The following is a 21,583-nucleotide window of genomic DNA, read 5'->3' as shown; positions in this document are numbered from 1 at the left end:
CTGAGCTCTAGAATGTTGCTACTTAGGATTTGAAAGTGTTTGAGGCTTGTACAGATAAGGACGGAGTTTAGGTATTGGTGGAATGAGGCATTATGACATCACAATCTGAGCTCTAGAATGTTGCTACTTAGAATTTTAAAGTGTTTGAGCCTTGTGTAGATGAGGACAGAGCTTAGACATTGGTGGAATGAGGCATTATGACATCACAATCTGAGCTCTAGAATGTTGCTACTTAGGATTTTAAAGTGTTTGAGCCTTGTGTAGATGAGGACAGAGCTTAGACATTGGTGGAATGAGGCATTATGACATCACAATCTGAGCTCTAGAATGTTGCTACTTAGGATTTTAAAGGGTTTGAGGCTTGTGCAGATGAGGACGGAGCTTAGGCATTGGTGGAATGAGGCATTATGACATCACAGTCTGAGCTCTAGAATGTTGCTACTTAGGATTTGAAAGGGTTTGAGGCTTGTGCAGATGAGGACGGAGCTTAGGCATTGGTGGAATGAGGCATTATGGCATCACAATCTGAGCTGTAGAATGTTGCCACTTAGGATTTTCAAGTGTTTGAGGCTTGTGCAGATGAGGACGGAGCTCAGGCATTGGTGGAATGAGGCATTATGACACCACAATCTGAGCTCTAGAATGTTGCCACTTAGGATTTGAAAGTGTTTGAGGCTTGAGCGGATGAGGACGGAGCTTAGGCATTGGTGGAATGAGGCATTATGACATCACACTCTGAGCTCTAGAATGTTGCTACTTAGGATTTTAAAGTGTTTGAGGCTTGAGCGGATGAGGACGGAGCTTAGGCATTGGTGGAATGAGGCATTATGACATCACAGTCTGAGCTCTAGAATGTTGCTACTTAGGATTTGAAAGTGTTTGAGGCTTGTACAGATAAGGACGGAGTTTAGGTATTGGTGGAATGAGGCATTATGACATCACAATCTGAGCTCTAGAATGTTGCTACTTAGAATTTTAAAGTGTTTGAGCCTTGTGTAGATGAGGACAGAGCTTAGACATTGGTGGAATGAGGCATTATGACATCACAATCTGAGCTCTAGAATGTTGCTACTTAGGATTTTAAAGGGTTTGAGCCTTGTGTAGATGAGGACGGAGCTTAGACATTGGTGGAATGAGGCATTATGACATCACAATCTGAGCTCTAGAATGTTGCTACTTAGGATTTTAAAGGGTTTGAGGCTTGTGCAGATGAGGACGGAGCTTAGGCATTGGTGGAATGAGGCATTATGACATCACAATCTGAGCTCTAGAATGTTGCTACTTAGGATTTGAAAGGGTTTGAGGCTTGTACAGATAAGGACGGAGTTTAGGTATTGGTGGAATGAGGCATTATGACATCACAATCTGAGCTCTAGAATGTTGCTACTTAGAATTTTAAAGTGTTTGAGCCTTGTGTAGATGAGGACAGAGCTTAGACATTGGTGGAATGAGGCATTATGACATCACAATCTGAGCTCTAGAATGTTGCTACTTAGGATTTTAAAGTGTTTGAGCCTTGTGTAGATGAGGACAGAGCTTAGACATTGGTGGAATGAGGCATTATGACATCACAATCTGAGCTCTAGAATGTTGCTACTTAGGATTTTAAAGGGTTTGAGGCTTGTGCAGATGAGGACGGAGCTTAGGCATTGGTGGAATGAGGCATTATGACATCACAATCTGAGCTCTAGAATGTTGCTACTTAGGATTTGAAAGGGTTTGAGGCTTGTACAGATAAGGACGGAGTTTAGGCATTGGTGGAATGAGGCATTATGACATCACAATCTGAGCTCTAGAATGTTGCCACTTAGGATTTTAAAGCGTTTGAGGCTTGTGCAGATGAGGACGGAGTTTGTAGGAACAGGGCAGGGACAGGAAAAGAACTCGTGGGGACAGGATGAGAAAATGAGTTCCCGCAGGGATGAAGAAAAATTTGTCCCAATGTCTTTCTCTAATACATTGCTCTAGGATGAAAACAGATTCCACACTGAAATGCTTCTGTCATGCTATTTCTACCAATCTTGATTTTACTGAGATGTTATTTCCCTTATGTGAAGTAATTCAATGTAAGAAAACGTTCCGAAGCAATATTTACTTTGAGCTAAGAACAATGATAGCTCTCACTTACGTTTCTGCTGGGAAATGTCACCCTACAGAGACCGCTGAGAACAAGCCTGAGGCGACAGCTACAGTAAGCGATTACCAGCTGATGTGAGAGTTCTTCAGATCTGACGCAGGCTAACGGTGATTCGCTCTGAGAGCCTTCCACACACCCCCAGCCCAAACCCCAGCACTGGAACATGAAGCTGCCATCTGAGGCAGACGAAAGGAAGGAGTGAGCTAGGGGGCACAAACCATTCCATGAAGTAGCAAACTGGCACAATGCCAGTCAAACTTCATTACCATACACATGCAGAGACAAGTACACAAAGCAAGCAAGCACATAGGATGGCATAGGGTGGAAAGTTCCACCCCTCCCCCCAACAACAAAAAATGGCTGGCATGCGTCTGCTTTGGGAAAGGTGCACCTTTTCTATTTTTGCATTTTCCACGCACACTTAAGAACCTAAGAATAGCCTTACTGGGTCAGACCAATGGTCCATCAAGCCCAGTAGCCTGTTCTCATGGTGGCAATCCAAGTCTCTAGTGCCTGGTAAAAATCCAAAGAGTAGCAACATTCCATACAGAATCTCAAAGAATAGCAAGATTCCGGAATCCCAGAGAGTAACAAGATTCTAGAACCCCAAAGAGTAGCAACATTCCATGCAGAATCTCAAAGAATAGTAAGATTCCGAAATCCCAGAGAGTAACAAGATTCTAGAACCCCAAAGAGTAGCAACATTCCATACAGAATCTCAAAGAATAGCAAGATTCCGGGATCCCAGAGAGTAACAAGATTCTAGAATCCCAAAAAGTAGCAACATTCCATACAGCATCTCAAAGAATAGCAAAATTCTGGAATCCCAGAGAGTAACAAGATTCTATAACCCCAAAGAGTAGCAACATTCCATACAGAATCTCAAAGAATAGCAAGATTCCGGAATCCCAGAGAGTAACAAGATTCTAGAATCCCAAAGAGTAGCAACATTCCGTACAGAATCAAGGAATAGCAAGATTCCATAATCCCAGAGAGTAACAAGATTCTAGAATCCCAAAGAGTAGCAACATTCCATACAGAATCTCAAGGAATAGCAAGATTCCGGAATCCCAGAGAGTAACAAGATTCTAGAACCCCAAAGAGTAGCAACATTCCATACAGAATCTCAAAGAATAGCAAGATTCCGGAATACCAGAGAGTAACAAGATTCTAGAATCCCAAAGAGTAGCAACATTCCATACAGAATCTCAAGGAATAGCAAGATTCCAAAATCCCAGAGAGTAACAAGATTCTAGAATCCCAAAGAGTAGCAACATTCTGTACAGAATCAAGGAATAGCAAGATTCCATAATCCCAGAGAGTAACAAGATTCTAGAATCCCAAAGAGTAGCAACATTCCATACAGAATCTCAAGGAATAGCAAGATTTCGGAATCCCAGAGAGTAACAAGATTCTAGAACCCCAAAGAGTAGCAACATTCCATACAGAATCTCAAAGAATAGCAAGATTCCGGAATCCCAGAGAGTAACAAGATTCTAGAACCCCAAAGAGTAGCAACATTCCATACAGAATCTCAAAGAATAGCAAGATTCCGGAATCCCAGAGAGTAACAAGATTCTAGAATCCCAAAGAGTAGCAACATTCCGTACAGAATCAAGGAATAGCAAGATTCCATAATCCCAGAGAGTAACAAGATTCTAGAATCCCAAAGAGTAGCAACATTCCATACAGAATCTCAAGGAATAGCAAGATTCCGGAATCCCAGAGAGTAACAAGATTCTAGAACCCCAAAGAGTAGCAACATTCCATACAGAATCTCAAAGAATAGCAAGATTCCGGAATACCAGAGAGTAACAAGATTCTAGAATCCCAAAGAGTAGCAACATTCTGTACAGAATCAAGGAATAGCAAGATTCCATAATCCCAGAGAGTAACAAGATTCTAGAATCCCAAAGAGTAGCAACATTCCATACAGAATCTCAAGGAATAGCAAGATTTCGGAATCCCAGAGAGTAACAAGATTCTAGAACCCCAAAGAGTAGCAACATTCCATACAGAATCTCAAAGAATAGCAAGATTCCGGAATCCCAGAGAGTAACAAGATTCTAGAACCCCAAAGAGTAGCAACATTCCATACAGAATCTCAAAGAATAGCAAGATTCCGGAATACCAGAGAGTAACAAGATTCTAGAATCCCAAAGAGTAGCAACATTCCATACAGAATCTCAAGGAATAGCAAGATTCCGGAATCCCAGAGAGTAACAAGATTCTAGAATCCCAAAGAGTAGCAACATTCCATACAGAATCTCAAGGAATAGCAAGATTCCGGAATCCCAGAGAGTAACAAGATTCTAGAACCCCAAAGAGTAGCAACATTCCATACAGAATCTCAAGGAATAGCAAGATTCCGGAATCCCAGAGAGTAACAAGATTCTAGAATCCCAAAGAGTAGCAACATTCCATACAGAATCTCAAGGAATAGCAAGATTCCGGAATCCCAGAGAGTAACAAGATTCTAGAACCCCAAAGAGTAGCAACATTCCATACAGAATCTCAAAGAATAGCAAGATTCCGGAATCCCACAGAGTAACAAGATTCTAGAATCCCAAAGAGTAGCAACATTCCATACAGAATCTCAAGGAATAGCAAGATTCTGGAATCCCAGAGAGTATCAAGATTCTAGAACCCAAGAGTAGCAACATTCCATACTACCAATCCAAGGCAAGCAGTGGCTTCCCCCATGGCTTTCTCAATAACAGACTATGGACTTTTCCTCCAGGAACTTGCCCAAACCTTTTTTAAAACCAGCTATATTAATTGATCTTACCACATCCTTGGGCAACGCAATCCAGAGCTTAACTATTCTCTGAGTGAAAAAAAATTTCCTCCTATTGGTTTTAAAAGTATTTCTCTGCAGTTTCATTGAGTGTCCCCTAGTCTTTGTCATTTTTGACGGAGTGAAAAATCGATCCGGTTTTCCTGGGGGGGTTTCCATTCCAGCTTTCTATTTCTTATTTGTGATCCTCTGTTCTGTAGTAGGCGAGAGTCTTTCCTTCTCCCTGTCTGACACATGTTAGGGATTCTGTGTAGAAATCTGTAACAGTCCAACTCAGTAAGGGGGCGGCGGTCAACTTCAGGCGCTGTCTTGGTGGGCGCCCACCACCACCACTGCGCATGCGCTGCTTCCCTTCCCCTGTATCTCTTTAACATTCGCGGAGTGAGCAGCAACCCCAACCTGCTGCTCGCACCAGTCGGCTCTTCCTCCGGCATCACTTCCTGGACCCACGTCTAGGAAGTGACATCAGAGGAAGAATCAACACTGGGACTGCTGCTAACGTCGCAAACTTTATTTATTAACAAATGTCTGAGCTTTATAGCATTTTAAAAAAGAATCATGAACAGATCGTAAAATGAATTTGTAAATAGCAGAGGTAATAAACCATTTCCAGAGCTCTGTCGTTTCTTTTCAACTTTTCAGGGTTTTCTCTAATGTTTGCAAAGTGTCTGGCTGTTCCTGAGGTGGAGTTGTAAAGGGGGAAAGCTCCTTGCAGTAGACTGTGTGCAACTGATATGTGCATGAAAAGGATTAAAACCCAGGCGGCCTTCTTGCTCTCCGGTGAGCTCCTCACTCTTTTCTGCGTTTCCCCTGCAAGAGTCTCTTGAAATTTCAGGAGAATCTACTATAATAAAATACTAAGTGCGCATGCGCACTCTTACCGCCGTGTTACCTGATCTGTAGTTCCATGGTCGGTAGAGTGCGCATGCGTGCTTACCATGCATCTCTCTCTCTCTCGCAGCGGGCTTGCTAGCTCCGGCCCTCACTGTAAGTTCGCTGCCGTCGTCGCCCCCTTCCCCGGCGCACACGAACCCCCATTGACCCTCCCACCGCGAGAAACACAAACCTCCCAGCTCCAGCAGCAGCCGCATCACAGTAAAGACGCTGCTTCACGGCCTTCCCATGCTCTGATTTCCTCTGCCACATCTCTGATGACATCATCAGAGACGCCGGCAGAGGAAATCAGGGCATGGGAAGGCCGCGAAGCAGCATCTATACCAGTGGTTCTTAAACCTGTCCTGGGGGACCCCCAGCCAGTCAGGTTTTCAAGATATCCCTAATGAATATGCATGAGAGAGATTTGCATACCTGTCACTTCCATTATATGCAAATCTCTCTCATGCATATTCATTAGGGATAGCTTGAAACCCGACTGGCTGGAGGTCCCCCAGGACAGGTTTAAGAACCACTGCTGTAGGACTCTTGCGGTTCCCTTCAGAAGAGAGTTAACGGAGCTAGGGCTAGATTCACAAAGCAAACCGATCGTATACCAATCGATTTGTTACCCCTTTACTATCATATTTCCATCTGGCCTGATTCACTTACCTCTCCTGCGATCCGCTTCAAATCCGTGCATGCAAATGAGGTGAAACACATGCAAAGTAGGCTGGGACGTGATTCACCACACCAAATTTCCGATCCGACTGGGCTGGCCGATCACCTGAAAAAGCGACTGCTGGGGACCAGTTGAAAACGTCTTTCCAACTGGAAGCCCTGCTCTCTGCCCTGCAATCTCTCCTGCCTGCTCGCCCCGAATGCTACCCTGCTCTGCCTCGATCTTCCCTGAAGCTCTCCTGCCCTTCCCTGAAGCTCTCCTGCCGCATCGCCGTTCTCCTGCCCTTCCCCGCCCAGCGAGCCTGTGATTTTAACCCGCGGGTTTAAAGCGAGTTAAAATCATGGGCTCACAGGGCTAAAAACTTACAAAAAAAGTTTTCAAGTTAAAAAAAAAAAAGGTCGTGTCTCAGACGGGCATGTGCAACCATCTACAGATGGTCTGCGCATGCGCGGGGATCGCTATAGAGCGATCCGTGCAGGCAGATGGGGGCATTCCTCCAATCGCCCCCATCTGCATATTTTTCGTTCCTGAATTCATTAGACCTGCCTGGATTGGACCCAGATCGGGCCTGATCGGTGACAGGTCAAATGCGCGCAAGACAAAAGCGCGCAGACAAAACCGCCAAGAAAAATCAGTGCAAGACAATTGAGCGCAGGGATAACTCAGCGCAAGCCAATTGAGCGCAAGGATAACTCAGCGCAAGACAATTCAGCGCAGTGATAACTCAGCGCAAGACAATTGAGCACAAGGATAACTCAGCGCAACGACAATTCAGCGCAGTGATAACTCAGCGCAAGACAATTGAGCGCAAGGATAACTCAGCGCAAGACAATTCAGCGCAGTGATAACTCAGCGCAAGACAATTGAGCACAAGGATAACTCAGCGCAACGACAATTCAGCGCGCCTCAAAATGGCGCGTGGCGAAGGAAGGGCATGCGCACATTCAGCACGTTAACATGTGATCACGTCACCATGTTATCAGTATGGATGGTTCCCTTGCCTCTTTGTGTTTTGAATATAAGTCACGTGAATGCATTTTCGTTACTATGGTTACGTTTCCTCTTTATATATGTGCTCAGAACAGCCCGCCTTCCTTTCGCTGCCTGACCGTGTCCGTTACAGGTAAAGCTCTGGTTTTGCTAGAACTTGCTCTATAAGGGATATTTGTCTTGCGCGGATTTTACTGCGCTCACTTGCCGGCGCTCAGATGTCTTGCGCTCAGTTGTCCCGCTCGTGCTTGTCACTGAAAATGATTTGCGCTGAATTGTCTTGCGCTCAAATGTCTTGCCGCTCAGTTGTCTTGCCGCTCAGTTGTCTTGCGCTCACTTGTCTTGCACCCGTTTGTCCGCGCGCTGTTGTCTTGCGTGCATTTGACTATGAACCGGCCTGATCGGGCAGGTTAGTGAATCCCAGCCCTAGTTAGTCTTACCTTGATAGTGGGAAAATTAAGCATCCATAAACCAGAGGGCTGCAGGATCTCAGACACAAAGCTTATTCCAGAGATAGATTAAGTGAAGGAAATTAGATTGATTTTCTCAATTAGATGACTATATAATCAGATCAAGGACAAGCAATGGATTTGGCTCACTCAGCTTTCAGCAAAGCATCTGATACTAATGGCTAAACTGGGACCCAAGTGGAGGGATTGAATTAGAAGTTGGCTGAGTAACAGAAAACAGGCTGGTGATAAATGGAAGTCACTCTGACGAGAGAAAGACGAGCAGTGGAGGGACTCAGGACAGGTTCTGTTCGCTGTCTTTATGCCTAGTATTTCTCGGGTATGGGGGAGGGGTGATAGAAGGAGTTAAAAGGAAAACATTTATCTTTTTGAGGAGGATCCTACGATCTGCATCAGACGAGTAGAAAGAATGATGAGTGATCTTAAAAACAGTGTGGACAGAGGGAGAGCGCTAGATGTGGTGAATTTAGATGACATTAGAAATCCATACCAAAAGTAAACCTGACCCCACAATGTACATTTCTACCTGTACAATAATCAATTAATACTACTCTCTTCATATGACAGCGGCCACAGTTATTGGAACATTAATCATTGCTGCTGTTGTATCGATATGGATTGTCTGCCGGTGTAGCTACATTGTTATTACCACACTGATCGCTGTTAGTGATAGTTTCATGTTGCATATCGATTATTATTGTAACCCACCTCGAACTTTGCTCAGGAGGTTTTGACGGAAAATAAGACTGCAAATAACATAACGTAACCTTTTCACAGAAAGGGTGGTGAATGCATGCAACGGCCTCCCGTTGGAGGTGGTGGAGAGATTAGAGAAATTGGGCCTCTTCTCCCTTGAAAAGAGGAAACTGAGAGGGGACATGATCGAAACATTCAAAATAATAAAGGGAATAGACTTAATAGATAAAGACAGGTTGTTCACCCTCTCCAAGGTAGGGAGAATGAGAGGGCATTCTCTAAAGTTGAAAGGGGACAGATTCCGTACGAACGTAAGGAAGTTCTTCTTCACCCAGAGAGTGGTAGAGAGCTGGAACGTTCTTCCGGAGGCTGTCATAGGGGAAAACACCCTCCAGGGATTCAAGACAAGATTAGACAAGTTCCTGCTGAACCAGAACGTATGCAGGTAAGGCTAGTCTCAGTTAGGGCGCTGGTCTTTGACCTAAGGGCCACCGTGGGAGCGGACTGCTAAGAACGATGGACCACTGGTCTGTTAAAATGTGTATCTGAATTCAAGAAAGCTTGGCACAAGTACGTTGGATCTCTACAGGAGAAGAAGGGATAGTAGGTGGCATGATTAGGCAGACTAGATAAGTCATATGGTCTTCATAGTCCCTCATTTTTACATATTTGTCATCGTTGAATGCCCAACACTTATAAAAAGAGTCAATGAAAAAATGTTCAGACAAGCATCAGAGGTCGATTAATTCAAAGGGGCTGTATCTGATGGAGGAGGAGGATGACAGAGAGGCTGATATGCCCCCAAATGGGAAAGAGACCTTGGGGTTGTTTCAAGTGGCAAAACAATGTGAGAAATCAGGTGGCTGGGATGCATACAGCCCACCCCCCACTACAGCAACACTGTACTAAGGGCTAGATCAGGGGTGAGCAACTGTGGTCCTCGAGGGCCAGAATCCAGTCAGGTTTTCAGGATTTCCCCAATGAATATGCATGAGATCTATTTGCATGCACTGCTTTCAGTGCATATTCATTGGGGAAATTCTGAACACCCGACTGGATTCCGGCCCTCGAGGACTGGAGTTGCCTACCCCTGGGCTAGATTCACGAACTTGCTCGATCGGGACTGATCCGTGTCCAATCCGATGGATTCTTAACCTCCAATATGCAGATGGAGGCGATCGGAGGAACGCCCCCTCTGCTGGCACGGATCGCTGGTGTGTGAACTAGAAAGCTGCACGGGAACGAGGACGATGGGAATCCCGCGGGTTCCCCCTTCGGGTCACGGGGATCCCGTAGGGACGCCACCTCAGGTCGCAGGGATCCCGTGGGGATGCCATCTCGGGTCATGGAGATCCCGCGGGGTTAGAGGCAGTGAGAGGCGAGAAGCGAGAGCCTCCTCTTCTTTTCCTACCTGCAGCACACACACATACACACACGTAGCCGACCGGAAGTCTAACCCCCGACATCAGAACTGGCGTTGGAGAGAAGGCTCCAATCAATCACGTGCAGGGTAGCGGGCAGATCTCTTCCTGGCTGAAGAACACGTAGCTGTCGCCTCTGGCCGGCTCGTGGGGGGCCGTGCAGTCTTTCTCCTCCAAGCACCCGTGAGCAGTGGAAAGGCTGGTTGGAGGTGGCGTATTTGGGCGCTCCGTAGAGCGGGGGAGCGGTGGTGGAGAGCAGCTCCTACTCCCCTGTCGTCTTCAGAATGGTTCTGCCCACTGGAAGCCGAATGTGTTCATCAGAGCCTTGCAGCCCTGCCGCACCCGTTCGCAGATGGACCAGCATGGCGGGAGGGCCTGCTCAAGCACCGTGCACACTAGGCGTACATGGAGCACAGGAAAAACTTGAGCTCCGATGAGAAGTGCACCTTCACCAGCGGGTAGAACTGGGTGCACCTCCAGGCCGGCATCTTCCTGGTTCTTGTGGCACCAGAGAATTTGCTAGCCTGAAACCCAACCATACTTGGTTTGTTTGGGGTTTTACTGCTTTATTTTGGTGATGCCAGTTATGAAAAAATGCTCAATATATAGGGCCTTGATGGTCTGGTTGAAGGTGATATCCATGCACAGGGGGATGAAGATGGGCTGGCAGAAGTCGTGATCCTGGATGGAGATGCCCCTTTCCCCAAGGAACTGGCACGCCACCAATAGTTCAGGAAGGGCAGCAGTGGAGAAGCTGGATGGTGCCAGATGCCGGGGACAGGCATGGTGGGTGAATCAGAGCAAAAAAAATCACTGCAAAAAAAAAAAAAACTTGGGTGGGGGAGAAATCCTCAATGCTGTGTCTTGTGGAGACCAAATGGATCCGCCGTGCAAAGAAAGTTTTCAGGACACAAGCTCATGGGTGCTCAGTATTTCCAAATAGGCCCTGCACACTGCACGTGACTGATGCAAAGCCTTTCCTCCGACGTCCGCTCTGACGTTGGGGGAAGACTTCCGGTCGGCTACATGTTCGTGCTGTAGGCAGGAAAAGAAGACTAGCCTGTCGGCTCGAGCTGCCTCCAACCCCTGCTGTTATCTGGACGCAAACGCGGGACACAGAAGTGGGGGAGGGAGTGTGTTTTTGGACACAAAAATTCAAGGCATGAATTTGGGAGAGAGGATGGAGGAAGGTAGGGAAAGAGATGCTGAAGTGGGGGATGGAATAGAAAGGGAGAATTGGGTATGGGTGTGTCAGTGAGAGGGAAAGAGATGATTATGTACATGGGGAATGGAAGAAAGGAGAATTTTTGGTCATAGGGAGGGAGGGAGGTACAGATGAGAGGGAGAAATGTGCTGGAAAGGGAACAGTGGGACAGATTGAAAGGGATGCAAGAGGGAGGAATGTTAGACATAGTGGTGAAGGGAATGGAGGGAGAGATCTGGCATGGTGCTGGAGAAATGTTGGGCACTGGGTTGGTGGGCAGGGGCGAAGGATGCTGCACATGTCCGGGGGATGAAAGAGGGATAAATGCTGGACCATGGTAGGAGGAACCAATGGACAGCAACAGAAGAATTTACAGAAGATGGGAAAGCAGAAAAAAGAAACTGGGACCAACTTGATGGAAAAATAAGTCTCCAGACAACAAAGGTGAAAAACGGAATTTATTGACTAAACTATGTTAGCTTTGGGAAATGTATATAGCAGATGTCTTTGTATTGTGTTCAAAAGAAAAGGCAATGCATTTCTAGTTTTATTTCTACAGTGTTGAAGTACTTGCTGACCCTTGCTGTGACTGGTGGGGAGCCCCAAGCACCACCAGCAGAGGACCTCCTCTAGAGACGGCCAGAACTCCCCTTCACCAAGCACAGCAATCGCTGGCAGCATCCATGAGCCACTGAAGTGCCAGCATCTGTGACTCAGGGACGCTACTGCTGCCTGTCAAGCATGGCAAAAGGGACCCCCGGCCAACTGCAAAGGAAATCCTCAGCTGACAGCTTGGGGGTTCTCATCAGCTGAGTATTTATATTTTATATTTACATTAGAAGCTCTGGTAGAAACCCGTTTACAAAGTATGTATTCTTCTCAATTAATATTTCCAAATTAATAAAGTATCCATGGAGATGATGCGTTATATAAACTTAAGGTTTAGTTTAGTCTTTGCTTATTTGTAAATGAGTCTCTACCAGAGCCTTTAATTCAGTAGCATAATTAAATGAAATAATTACTTCTGAAGTTTATAGGGACGGGCGGGAATGGAGGGAATTCCCCACGGGGATGGGTGGGGATGGAGGGGATTCCTCGCGGGGACGGAGTGGGATTTCTGTCCCCTCACAACTCTCTAGTGTGAACCCGATGCATGCGCAGACCATTTGTAGATGGTCTGCGCATGCGTCTAGACCCGTTTGAGCCGCGTCTTTTTTAAAAATTTATATTTAAACTTTTTAGCCCAGCGAGCCCGTGGTTTTAACCCGCTTAAACCCGCGGGTTAAAACCATATGCTCACAGTGCGGGAAAGGGCAGGAGAGATTCAGGGCAGCAGGCAGGAGGAAACTGGGGCTGAGCAGGGCAGCGCTTCGGGGAAGAGCAGGCAGGAGAGATCGGGGCAGAGCAGGGTGGCAATTTGGGACAGAGCAAGCAGGAGAGATCGGGGCAGAGCAGGGTGGCAATTTGGGACAGAGCAAGCAGGAGAGATCCGGGGAAGAGCATTGGGGCAGCAGGCAGGAGAGATTTGGGCGTGCAGAGAGCAGGGCTTCTATGAAGCTGGAGAGTTGGAAAGACGTTTTTGACTGGTCCCCAGCAGTCGCTTCTTGGCCAGCCCAGTTGGTTTAAAAAATTTGGTTGGTGAATAGCGTCCCTGTCTACTTTGCATGCATTTCCTCCTTATTTGCATGCACGGATTCGAAGCGGATCACAGGAGAGGTAAGTGAATCGGGCCGGAGGGAAATCTGGTCACAAAGGGGTCGCAAACCGATCGGTACACAATTGGTTTGCTTTGTGAATTTAGCCCTTAGCTTTTTCAAATGCTGCCATACTTCCCGGAGAGGAAAGAGAGTACGATACCCACAGAGCGTCAATAAACATAAGAACATAAGAAATGCCGCTGCTGGGTCAGACCACTGATCCATTGTGCCCAGCAGTCCGCTCACGCGGTGGCCCTTAGGTCAAAGACTAGTGCCCTAAAAGAGACAAGCCTTACCTGCGTACGTTCTTGTTCAGCAGAAACTTGTCTAACTTTGTCTTGAATTCCTGGAGGGTGTTTTCCCCTATAACAGCCTCCAGAAGAGTGTTCCAGTTTTCTATCACTCTCTGGGTGAAAAACTTCCTTACGTTTGTACGGAATCGATCCCCTTTTAACTTTAGAGAGTGCCCTCTCGTTCTCTCTACCTTGGAGAGGGTGAACAACCTGTCTTTATCTACTAAGTCTATTCCCTTCAGTACCTTGAATGTTTCGATCATGTCCCCTCTCAGTCTCCTCTTTTTAAGGGAGAAGAAAATAGCAGTGACCAAGGGGAAACGATGACAAACCACTCAGGAGACCACTTTAATTCATATGGTCCAACTGACATTCAGGCACTCACAATGACCCAAAGCTCCTGGTATCAGCTACTGCTTGTGCTGGATCAGCGCTGACAGAGCTTCAGTGTCCTATTAGGTGTATAGGATCTGGCACTTCACAGTGTGTGGACCCCTGATACAGGAAGAGTATGCTGAAACATGGCTGTTGGGTTATCATATGGTCAAGATCCGGGATGTAACTGCTAGCCTTGGCAGACTCATCAAGCCCCAAGATCACTTCCCTATGATTCTCATCCATGTCGGAACCAACGACACTGCCAGGGGCACCCTAGAAAGCATACCCGAAGACTTCAGAGCCCTAGGAGAGAAGCTGAGGAGGATGGATGCGCAGGTGGTCTTCTCCTCGATCCTCCCAGTGAGGGGCAAGGGCAGTGCCAGGGAGGATCGTGTCCGGAGGGTGAACGACTGGCTGCAGGAATGGTGCAGGGAGATGAACTTTGGGTTCCTGCACCACGGAGAGGCACTGCAGGGACTGCTTGGACCAGACGGGTTACACCTGACCAAGAGGGGGAAGAACGTCCTTGGACACCGTCTAGCCCGCCTACTACACAGGGCTTTAAACTAGGTAAGTTGGGGGAGGGTACGGGCTTTAAACTAGGTGAGTTGGGGGAGGGTACGGGCTACCAATACTATTTTGGAACTGAACTAAGTAAACACTGCATTGGGTCACATTACAATTCTGGGTCTAAGGGGAGTACACGTAGCAATTCTAGGTCTAGAGGGAGTACACACTGTAATTCTGGGACCAGCGAGAGTGCACACGCTGCAAATTGCACTAAAGGAGCTCAAGTAGCCCAAACGGGAATACCCCCACAGGGTACACACATTACCAAGTCTCTGATAGGAGCGCACTGCAGTTATGGGGAGTCCGGGATAGGTACAAGCTGTAGCTCTGGGTCTAGGGAGTGTAAGAGACAAGCGAAAAATACTAATGGTGGTCTAGTTGATATAGAGGGATTGTCCCCACTGAGATACAACAAGCACACAACATGGAGGGCTATGTACGTCAACGCCCACAGTCTGGGAAACAAGATCCTAGATTTGGAGATAGAAATGAGGAATGCCGACCTGGATGTGGTGGCGATATCTGAGACCTGGCTCACAGACTCCCACGCGTGGGACATGGTCATACCAGGTTACAACTTGCTTCGTCGGGACAGGGAGGGCAAAATGGGAGGTGGGGTAGCATTATATACTAAAGATGACATTAAGGTCACCAGAATCACAGATGTACAGTACACTGGGGAATCCCTTTGGGTAAATTTGGCCAGAGGGAAGGACAAATGCCTATATCTTGGCGTGGTATACAGACCCCCAAAACATCAAGAAGACCTAGATTTGGAATTAATCGGAGATATAGAGAATATCACCTTGCGGGGGGACACAGTATTGGTAGGTGACTTCAACATGCCCGATGTGGATTGGGTCACGCTTTCCTCTGCTTCCGGCAGCAGCAGGAAGCTATTAAACTCTTTGAATGGAGCAGGACTCAGGCAACTGGTAATTGAGCCAACAAGGGATCAGGCAATTTTGGACCTGGTACTTACCAACGGAGAAAGTATCACAGAGGTCTCGGTGGGTGAAACTTTGGCCTCCAGTGACCACAATATGATTTGGTTCAATCTCAGGAAAGGTTTCACGAAATCTACCACATTGACCAAGGTTCTCAAGTTCAAGGACACAAATTTCCAGGACATGGGAGACTTCGTTCACCAGGCGCTACAAACCCAAGCAGATACCGACAGCGTGGAAGAAATGTGGTCAACTTTGAAAACCACCATACAGGAAGCAACAAACCGCTATGTTAAATCAGTAAGCAAACGAAGTAGGAACAACAAGCCACAGTGGTTCTCTATGGAGATCTCAGACCTCATCAAAGAGAAGAAAAAAGCATTCATCTCTTACAAACAATCAGGGACACAGGACTCCAGAGTAGATTATCTGACCAAATCAAGAGCCGTCAAAGCGGCAGTTAGAGAGGCCAAATTCCGCATGGAGGAGTCTCTAGCAAAGAATATCCGGAAGGGAGATAAATCCTTCTTCAGGTATATTAGTGACAGGAAAAAGAACTCAGGCGGGATAGTACGACTCAGAAAACCAGACGGAGACCATGTGGAGACGGACTCGGAAAAGGCCCAACTGTTAAATGAATACTTCTGTTCAGTCTTCACCCGCGAGGTGCCGGGAATCGGCCCTCAACCACATACAAGGATTAAATCAGTAGACCCGTTTAGTAATTTCAAATTTACACCCAGCAGCGTCTACTGCGAGCTATCAAAAATCAAGGTCAACAAGGCAATGGGGCCTGACAACCTACACCCTAGGGTACTCAGGGAGTTGGGAGATGTCTTGGCGGAACCACTATCCGCGCTCTTTAATCTCTCCCTTAGTACAGGTAACGTCCCGATGGACTGGAAGACGGCTAACGTCATTCCACTACACAAGAAAGGCTCCAGGGTGGATATGGCAAACTACAGACCAGTGAGTCTCACTTCAATAGTGAGCAAACTAATGGAAACCCTAATCAAACACCAAATGGATAGGATCATGGACGAGGAGAATCTGCGGGATCCCCGCCAACATGGATTTACTAAGGGGAGATCGTGCCAATCCAACCTGATCGGCTTCTTTGACTGGGTGACGAGGAAGCTGGATGTTGGTGAGTCCCTGGACATCGTCTATCTGGATTTCAGCAAAGCATTTGATAGCGTGCCACACCGCAGGTTGCTGAACAAGATGAGTTCTTTAGGTTTGGGCGACACTTTAACAAAATGGGTTGGGAACTGGCTTGGAGGTAGGCTTCAGAGGGTGATGGTGAATGGCACTCCCTCCGAGATGTCGGAGGTGATAAGTGGAGTGCCACAGGGCTCCGTCCTAGGCCCGATCTTGTTCAACATCTATATAAGAGACCTGACAGAAGGGCTTCGAGGTAAAATAACATTGTTTGCCGATGATGCCAAACTGTGCAATGTAGTGAGCAAAAGCACAACAGACAAAAAAGCAATGACAGACGATATGGTGCATGACTTACTGCTGCTGGAGCACTGGTCTAGGTCCTGGCAACTCAGTTTCAATGCCAAAAAATGCAAAGTCATGCACCTGGGAAGCCAGAATCCATGCAAGATCTACACCCTAAATGGCGAGATCCTGACAAGAACTGTAGCAGAAAGAGACTTGGGAGTGATTGTCAGGGAAGACATGAAGTCGGCAAACCAAGTGGAGCAAGCTTCATCCAAAGCAAGGCAAATCATAGGTTGCATACGCAGGAGTTTCATCAGCCGTAAACCTGAAGTCATTATGCCACTATATAGATCCATGGTGAGACCGCACCTGGAGTACTGTGTGCAATTCTGGAGGCCGCATTACCGCAAGGATGTGCTGAGACTGGAGTCGGTCCAGAGAATGGCCACCAGGATGGTCTCGGGACTCAGGGAGCTCCCGTACGAGGAGCGGTTGGGGAATTTGCAGCTCTACTCACTCGAGGAGCGTCGAGAGAGGGGAGACATGATCGAGACATTCAAATATCTCACGGGCCGCATCAAGGTGGAAGAAGACATCTTCTTCTTCAAGGGTCCCGCGGCAACAAGGGGGCATTCGTGGAAAATCAAGGGCGGGAAACTGCACAGTGACACTAGGAAGTTCTTCTTCACTGAAAGGGTGGTTGATCGCTGGAATAGTCTTCCACTTCGGGTTATTGAGGCCACCAGTGTGGCGGATTTTAAGGCCAGATGGGATAGACATGTGGGATCTATCCGCAAAGATAGATAGTGAGGATCACTGGGGTGGGCAGACTTGATGGGCCTTGGCCCTTATCTGCCGTCTATTTCTATGTTTCTATGTTTCTATCATACATGCATGAATTTCTGTTGGGCAATACAATAAAACTTTGAACCAAGGTGGTCTCCTGAGTTGCTAGTCATCGTCTCCCCTTGATCGTCACTGCTGTTTTCTTTACCACACTACTTCTCAACATCCTCCTTATTCACATTTGGCAGCCGGAGAACCACTTAAGCGCACCATCTTCCATTATCCAGTCCGTACAGTGCTAACTACACACCGCTACCCAGAAATCCCACGTTAACAGAGCATTTCATTGTGATATCACCTCCCCATCATTCTGCAGAACACACGAGGCAGTTGCAAAACCGTCCATATGAGAAATACCCTGGGTTTCCCCAGAGTTCCATCCAGACAGAGTGAAACCGAAACTGGTACAGGATTAGAGGTCATTTGTAAAATTAGTCAGAGACCACTGTTCAGGCAGTGGGCCTGATGGGCCGCCGCGAGAGCGGACCGCTGGGCGAGATGGACCTCTGCTCTGCCTCAGCGGAGGCAACTTCTTATGTTCTTATGTACAGCCCCCCACATCTGAAATGTCACTTCCCTCACAAGAAGGGTGGGGCTAGTGCTCTCACCTGCACAGCACGAGGGTCTGAAGGATCCACTGCCACAGCCATACAGGACGTTGTGTCGATCACCAGGTAACTGTAGTTATCTGAGAGCACAGGGACGGGCACAATTTTAACCCCTGCAATAAAAACAAGGGAGAGTTAATGTGAGACCACATCAAGCAAAAAGTAGCAGGAACTGGTTCGGCTCAGAGACTAAAGCGCGCGAGGACAAAGCCGCTAAGACACATGCGTGCAGAGGACGTCAGCGCGCCAGATTAAAAGGTAAGTTTAAAGCGCTCCGAAGGGGTGTGTGGCGAGGGGAGGGGTTAGAAGTGTTGGCACTGCCATTGGAGGGTTTGGGGGATCGGGGGATCCCCCCCTCATTAGAGAGGAAAGTGTAATTTTTCCCAGTGTTTTAGTGAAAAATTACAGTTTCCTCTGTAAGTGGGGAGGGGGGGGATTACCCCCCACCCCCACCCCAACAGCCACACTTCTAAGTAAAGTGGGGGGGGGGATTCCCCACACACACCGCCTCAGAGTGCTTTAAACTTACATTTTAATCCGGCACGCTGACGTCCTGCATGCATTTGTCTTAGCGGCTTTATCCGTGCGCAATTGTCCGGCACGTTTTAGTCCCGTCACCGTGTGGTTCTACTGAGCTGTCAAATCACCGGTTGGGAAAGAATTCCAAACTGTTAGCCAAAGGCTCGGCCAGACCTTCCAACCTGCCAGGTCAACAGTGAGGGATGGAATCAGATCTTGCAATCGGCCAAATCACTATTGGAGGAAGGGAGAGAACCTGACTTAGCATTCTGCTGAATCACTACTGGGGGGAGGGGAAGAATTTAGCATTCTGCTGAATCACTACTGATGGGGGGAGGGGGGAAGAACAGTGGCTGACCTAGCATTCTGCTGAATCACTACTGGGGGGAGGGGAAGAATTTAGCATTCTGCTGAATCACTACTGATGGGAGGAGGGGGGAAGAACAGTGGCTGACCTAGCATTCTGCTGAATCACTACTGGGGGGAGGGGAAGAATTTAGCATTCTGCTGAATCACTACTGATGGGGGGAGGGGGGAAGAACAGTGGCTGACCTAGCATTCTGCTGAATCACTACTGGGGGGAGGGGAAGAATTTAGCATTCTGCTGAATCACTACTGATGGGGGGAGGGGGGAAGAACAGTGGCTGACCTAGCATTCTGCTGAATCACTACTGGGGGGAGGGGAAGAATTTAGCATTCTGCTGAATCACTACTGATGGGGGGAGGGGGGAAGAACAGTGGCTGACCTAGCATTCTGCTGAATCACTACTGGGGGGAGGGGAAGAATTTAGCATTCTGCTGAATCACTACTGATGGGGGGAGGGGGGAAGAACAGTGGCTGACCTAGCATTCTGCTGAATCACTACTGGGGGGAGGGGAAGAATTTAGCATTCTGCTGAATCACTACTGATGGGGGGAGGGGGGAAGAACAGTGGCTGACCTAGCATTCTGCTGAATCACTACTGGGGGGAGGGGAAGAATTTAGCATTCTGCTGAATCACTACTGATGGGGGGAGGGGGGAAGAACAGTGGCTGACCTAGCATTCTGCTGAATCACTACTGGGAAGGATGGGTGAAGGAAGTGCCTGACCTAGCACTTTGCTGAACTGCAAAGATTGGTTTCTTAAATCTTTTAAAACAGAAACATGAAACCAGTTGGCCTGGCAGAGGGATTTTCCATTATTAATGAAAACATTTCCATTATCCACAGAAGCCGTGAGATAACGACTTAAAATGAAGGGAAAGAGAAATATCTGTTCTAGTTACTCTGTCATCTTCATCCAAGAGCAGGTTGTAGGTTTCATGGACAAGGGGCAAGCCCCTCTCCCACCCCTGAAGCTGCCAGCATGGGTAAAGAGACCCCCCGAAATGAGAGAATCACAGAGGTGCACTTTTGGTTCACAGCCGAGACAAACGCTTCAAGCTAGATTTTCACCCCAGCATTTTTGGCAGGGGGTGGGGGTGGGGTTCTTTTAAATATGAGAGATTTAGTCGGCTAACTCCTGCTGAAGCCAATTGCAGCCCCTATTGCTCTAGTCACCAACGCCCTAATTACCTGGCCGGATGCTTTTGAAAATGTTCCTGACAAATTTGAGAAAACCTGGGCATTTGCTCCGAGAGTCTTTCTCCCCCGACCCACCCCCTGAGGGTTCTGTCTAAGCGACATGACATCCAAGCCAGATGACAGCATGAAGTCCTCACCGCTGAAGACCATGGGCTGGGCAGAGGAGTGGCCCTCGGGGAAGCGCTCTCGAGCCTTCTTCACCTGGCGCTTGTAATACACATAGCCCAGTCGGGTGCGGGTATACAGGTTATACCTGAAACAATCGGAGAGAGAGAAAAACAGGAGGTTAAAAGGTGGAGATAGAAGGAAAAATGGGAGAGCCTTTACGGACGGCAGAGTGACCTTGACAAAAGCCCATGGAACAGCTGCAAACAGGAAAACCACTCTTCGGTGCTGGACAACAGCAAATGGCACATCTTATCACATACAGCTGGTATCACTTGTTAACATTAAGAGATTCCCCCCCCCTCAGTGCAAGGAGTGATAAGCAGCATGGACACTGCACTAGCATAGATCACACCCCCCCCCCCCTTCCTCATATACTGCCAGCATTGATTTAGGAGTGATGAACAGCTGGATTTCTGCGCTGTTCTTGCGCTATGGGGTCTGTACTGCTGGCTGTAGCGCCGGACCTTTGAACACTGGGGCCGGAGTGAGAATGGGAGACTGTTCCATACATAGATGCTGCAACGTAAGAATTACGTTTAGTGTCAAGCCAAATGTGATGGTGAGAAGGGATTCTTAGGAGTTTCTGGCCAGAGGAGCGAAGAGTTACACTGGCAGAAACCCAAAGAGTAGCAACATTCCAGAGCTGAGCTTGTGATGTCATAATGCCTCATTCCACCAATGTGTAAGAGCCAACCTCAGCAGTGATGTCACCCAAGTACCTGGCAGAAACCCAAAGAGTAGCAACATTCCGGAGCTGTGATGTCACAATGCCTCATGCCACCAATGCCTAAGAGCCAACCTCAACAATGATGTCACAATGGCTTGATTGTCCTATACTTGGCTCACATAAGAACTGCTGTACAGGGATAGACCAAAGGTCCATCAAGCCCAGTATCCTGTTTCCAACAGTGGCCAACCCAGGTCCCATGTACCTAATTAAATCCCAAGTAATAAAACAAATGTTATGCTGTTTATCCTAGGAATAAGCAGTGGATTTCCCCAAGTCCATTTTAATAATAGCTTAGTGATTTTTCTTTTACTCTTTTAAACCCTGCTGAGCTAACTGATTTCACCACATTCTCTGGCAAGAAATTCCAGAGTTTAATTACAACGTTGTGTGAAGAAATATTTTCTCCGGTTTGTTTTAACCGTACTACTTAGTAACTTCATCACATGACCTCGAGGTCTCCCCCTGGTCCACGCATATCAGACTCGCATCTCCTACTACACACAGCTCCTTCGGATATCTGCATCTGAATTGCATCATCCTATAT

The 21,583-nt window shown here is 47.4% G+C and overlaps 1 protein-coding gene across 1 annotated transcript in view; it reads right to left on the bottom strand.

Annotated features, from left to right (window-relative positions):
• LOC117361017 (probable hydrolase PNKD) overlaps positions 1-21,583 on the bottom strand; it is a 126,545-nt gene that overhangs the window by 57,711 nt on the left and 47,251 nt on the right. The window contains exons 2-3 of the mRNA XM_033945783.1: positions 20,279-20,394; positions 18,059-18,171 (exon numbers count right to left, since the gene is read on the bottom strand). Of these exons, the coding sequence (XP_033801674.1) occupies positions 18,059-18,171; positions 20,279-20,394 (229 nt within the window). The remainder of the gene's footprint in view (positions 1-18,058; positions 18,172-20,278; positions 20,395-21,583) is intronic.

Source organism: Geotrypetes seraphini, chromosome 5 (assembly GCF_902459505.1).
Source record: "Geotrypetes seraphini chromosome 5, aGeoSer1.1, whole genome shotgun sequence".
Taxonomy (NCBI): domain Eukaryota; kingdom Metazoa; phylum Chordata; class Amphibia; order Gymnophiona; family Dermophiidae; genus Geotrypetes; species Geotrypetes seraphini.
This window is presented reverse-complemented; position numbering and strand designations above follow the sequence as displayed.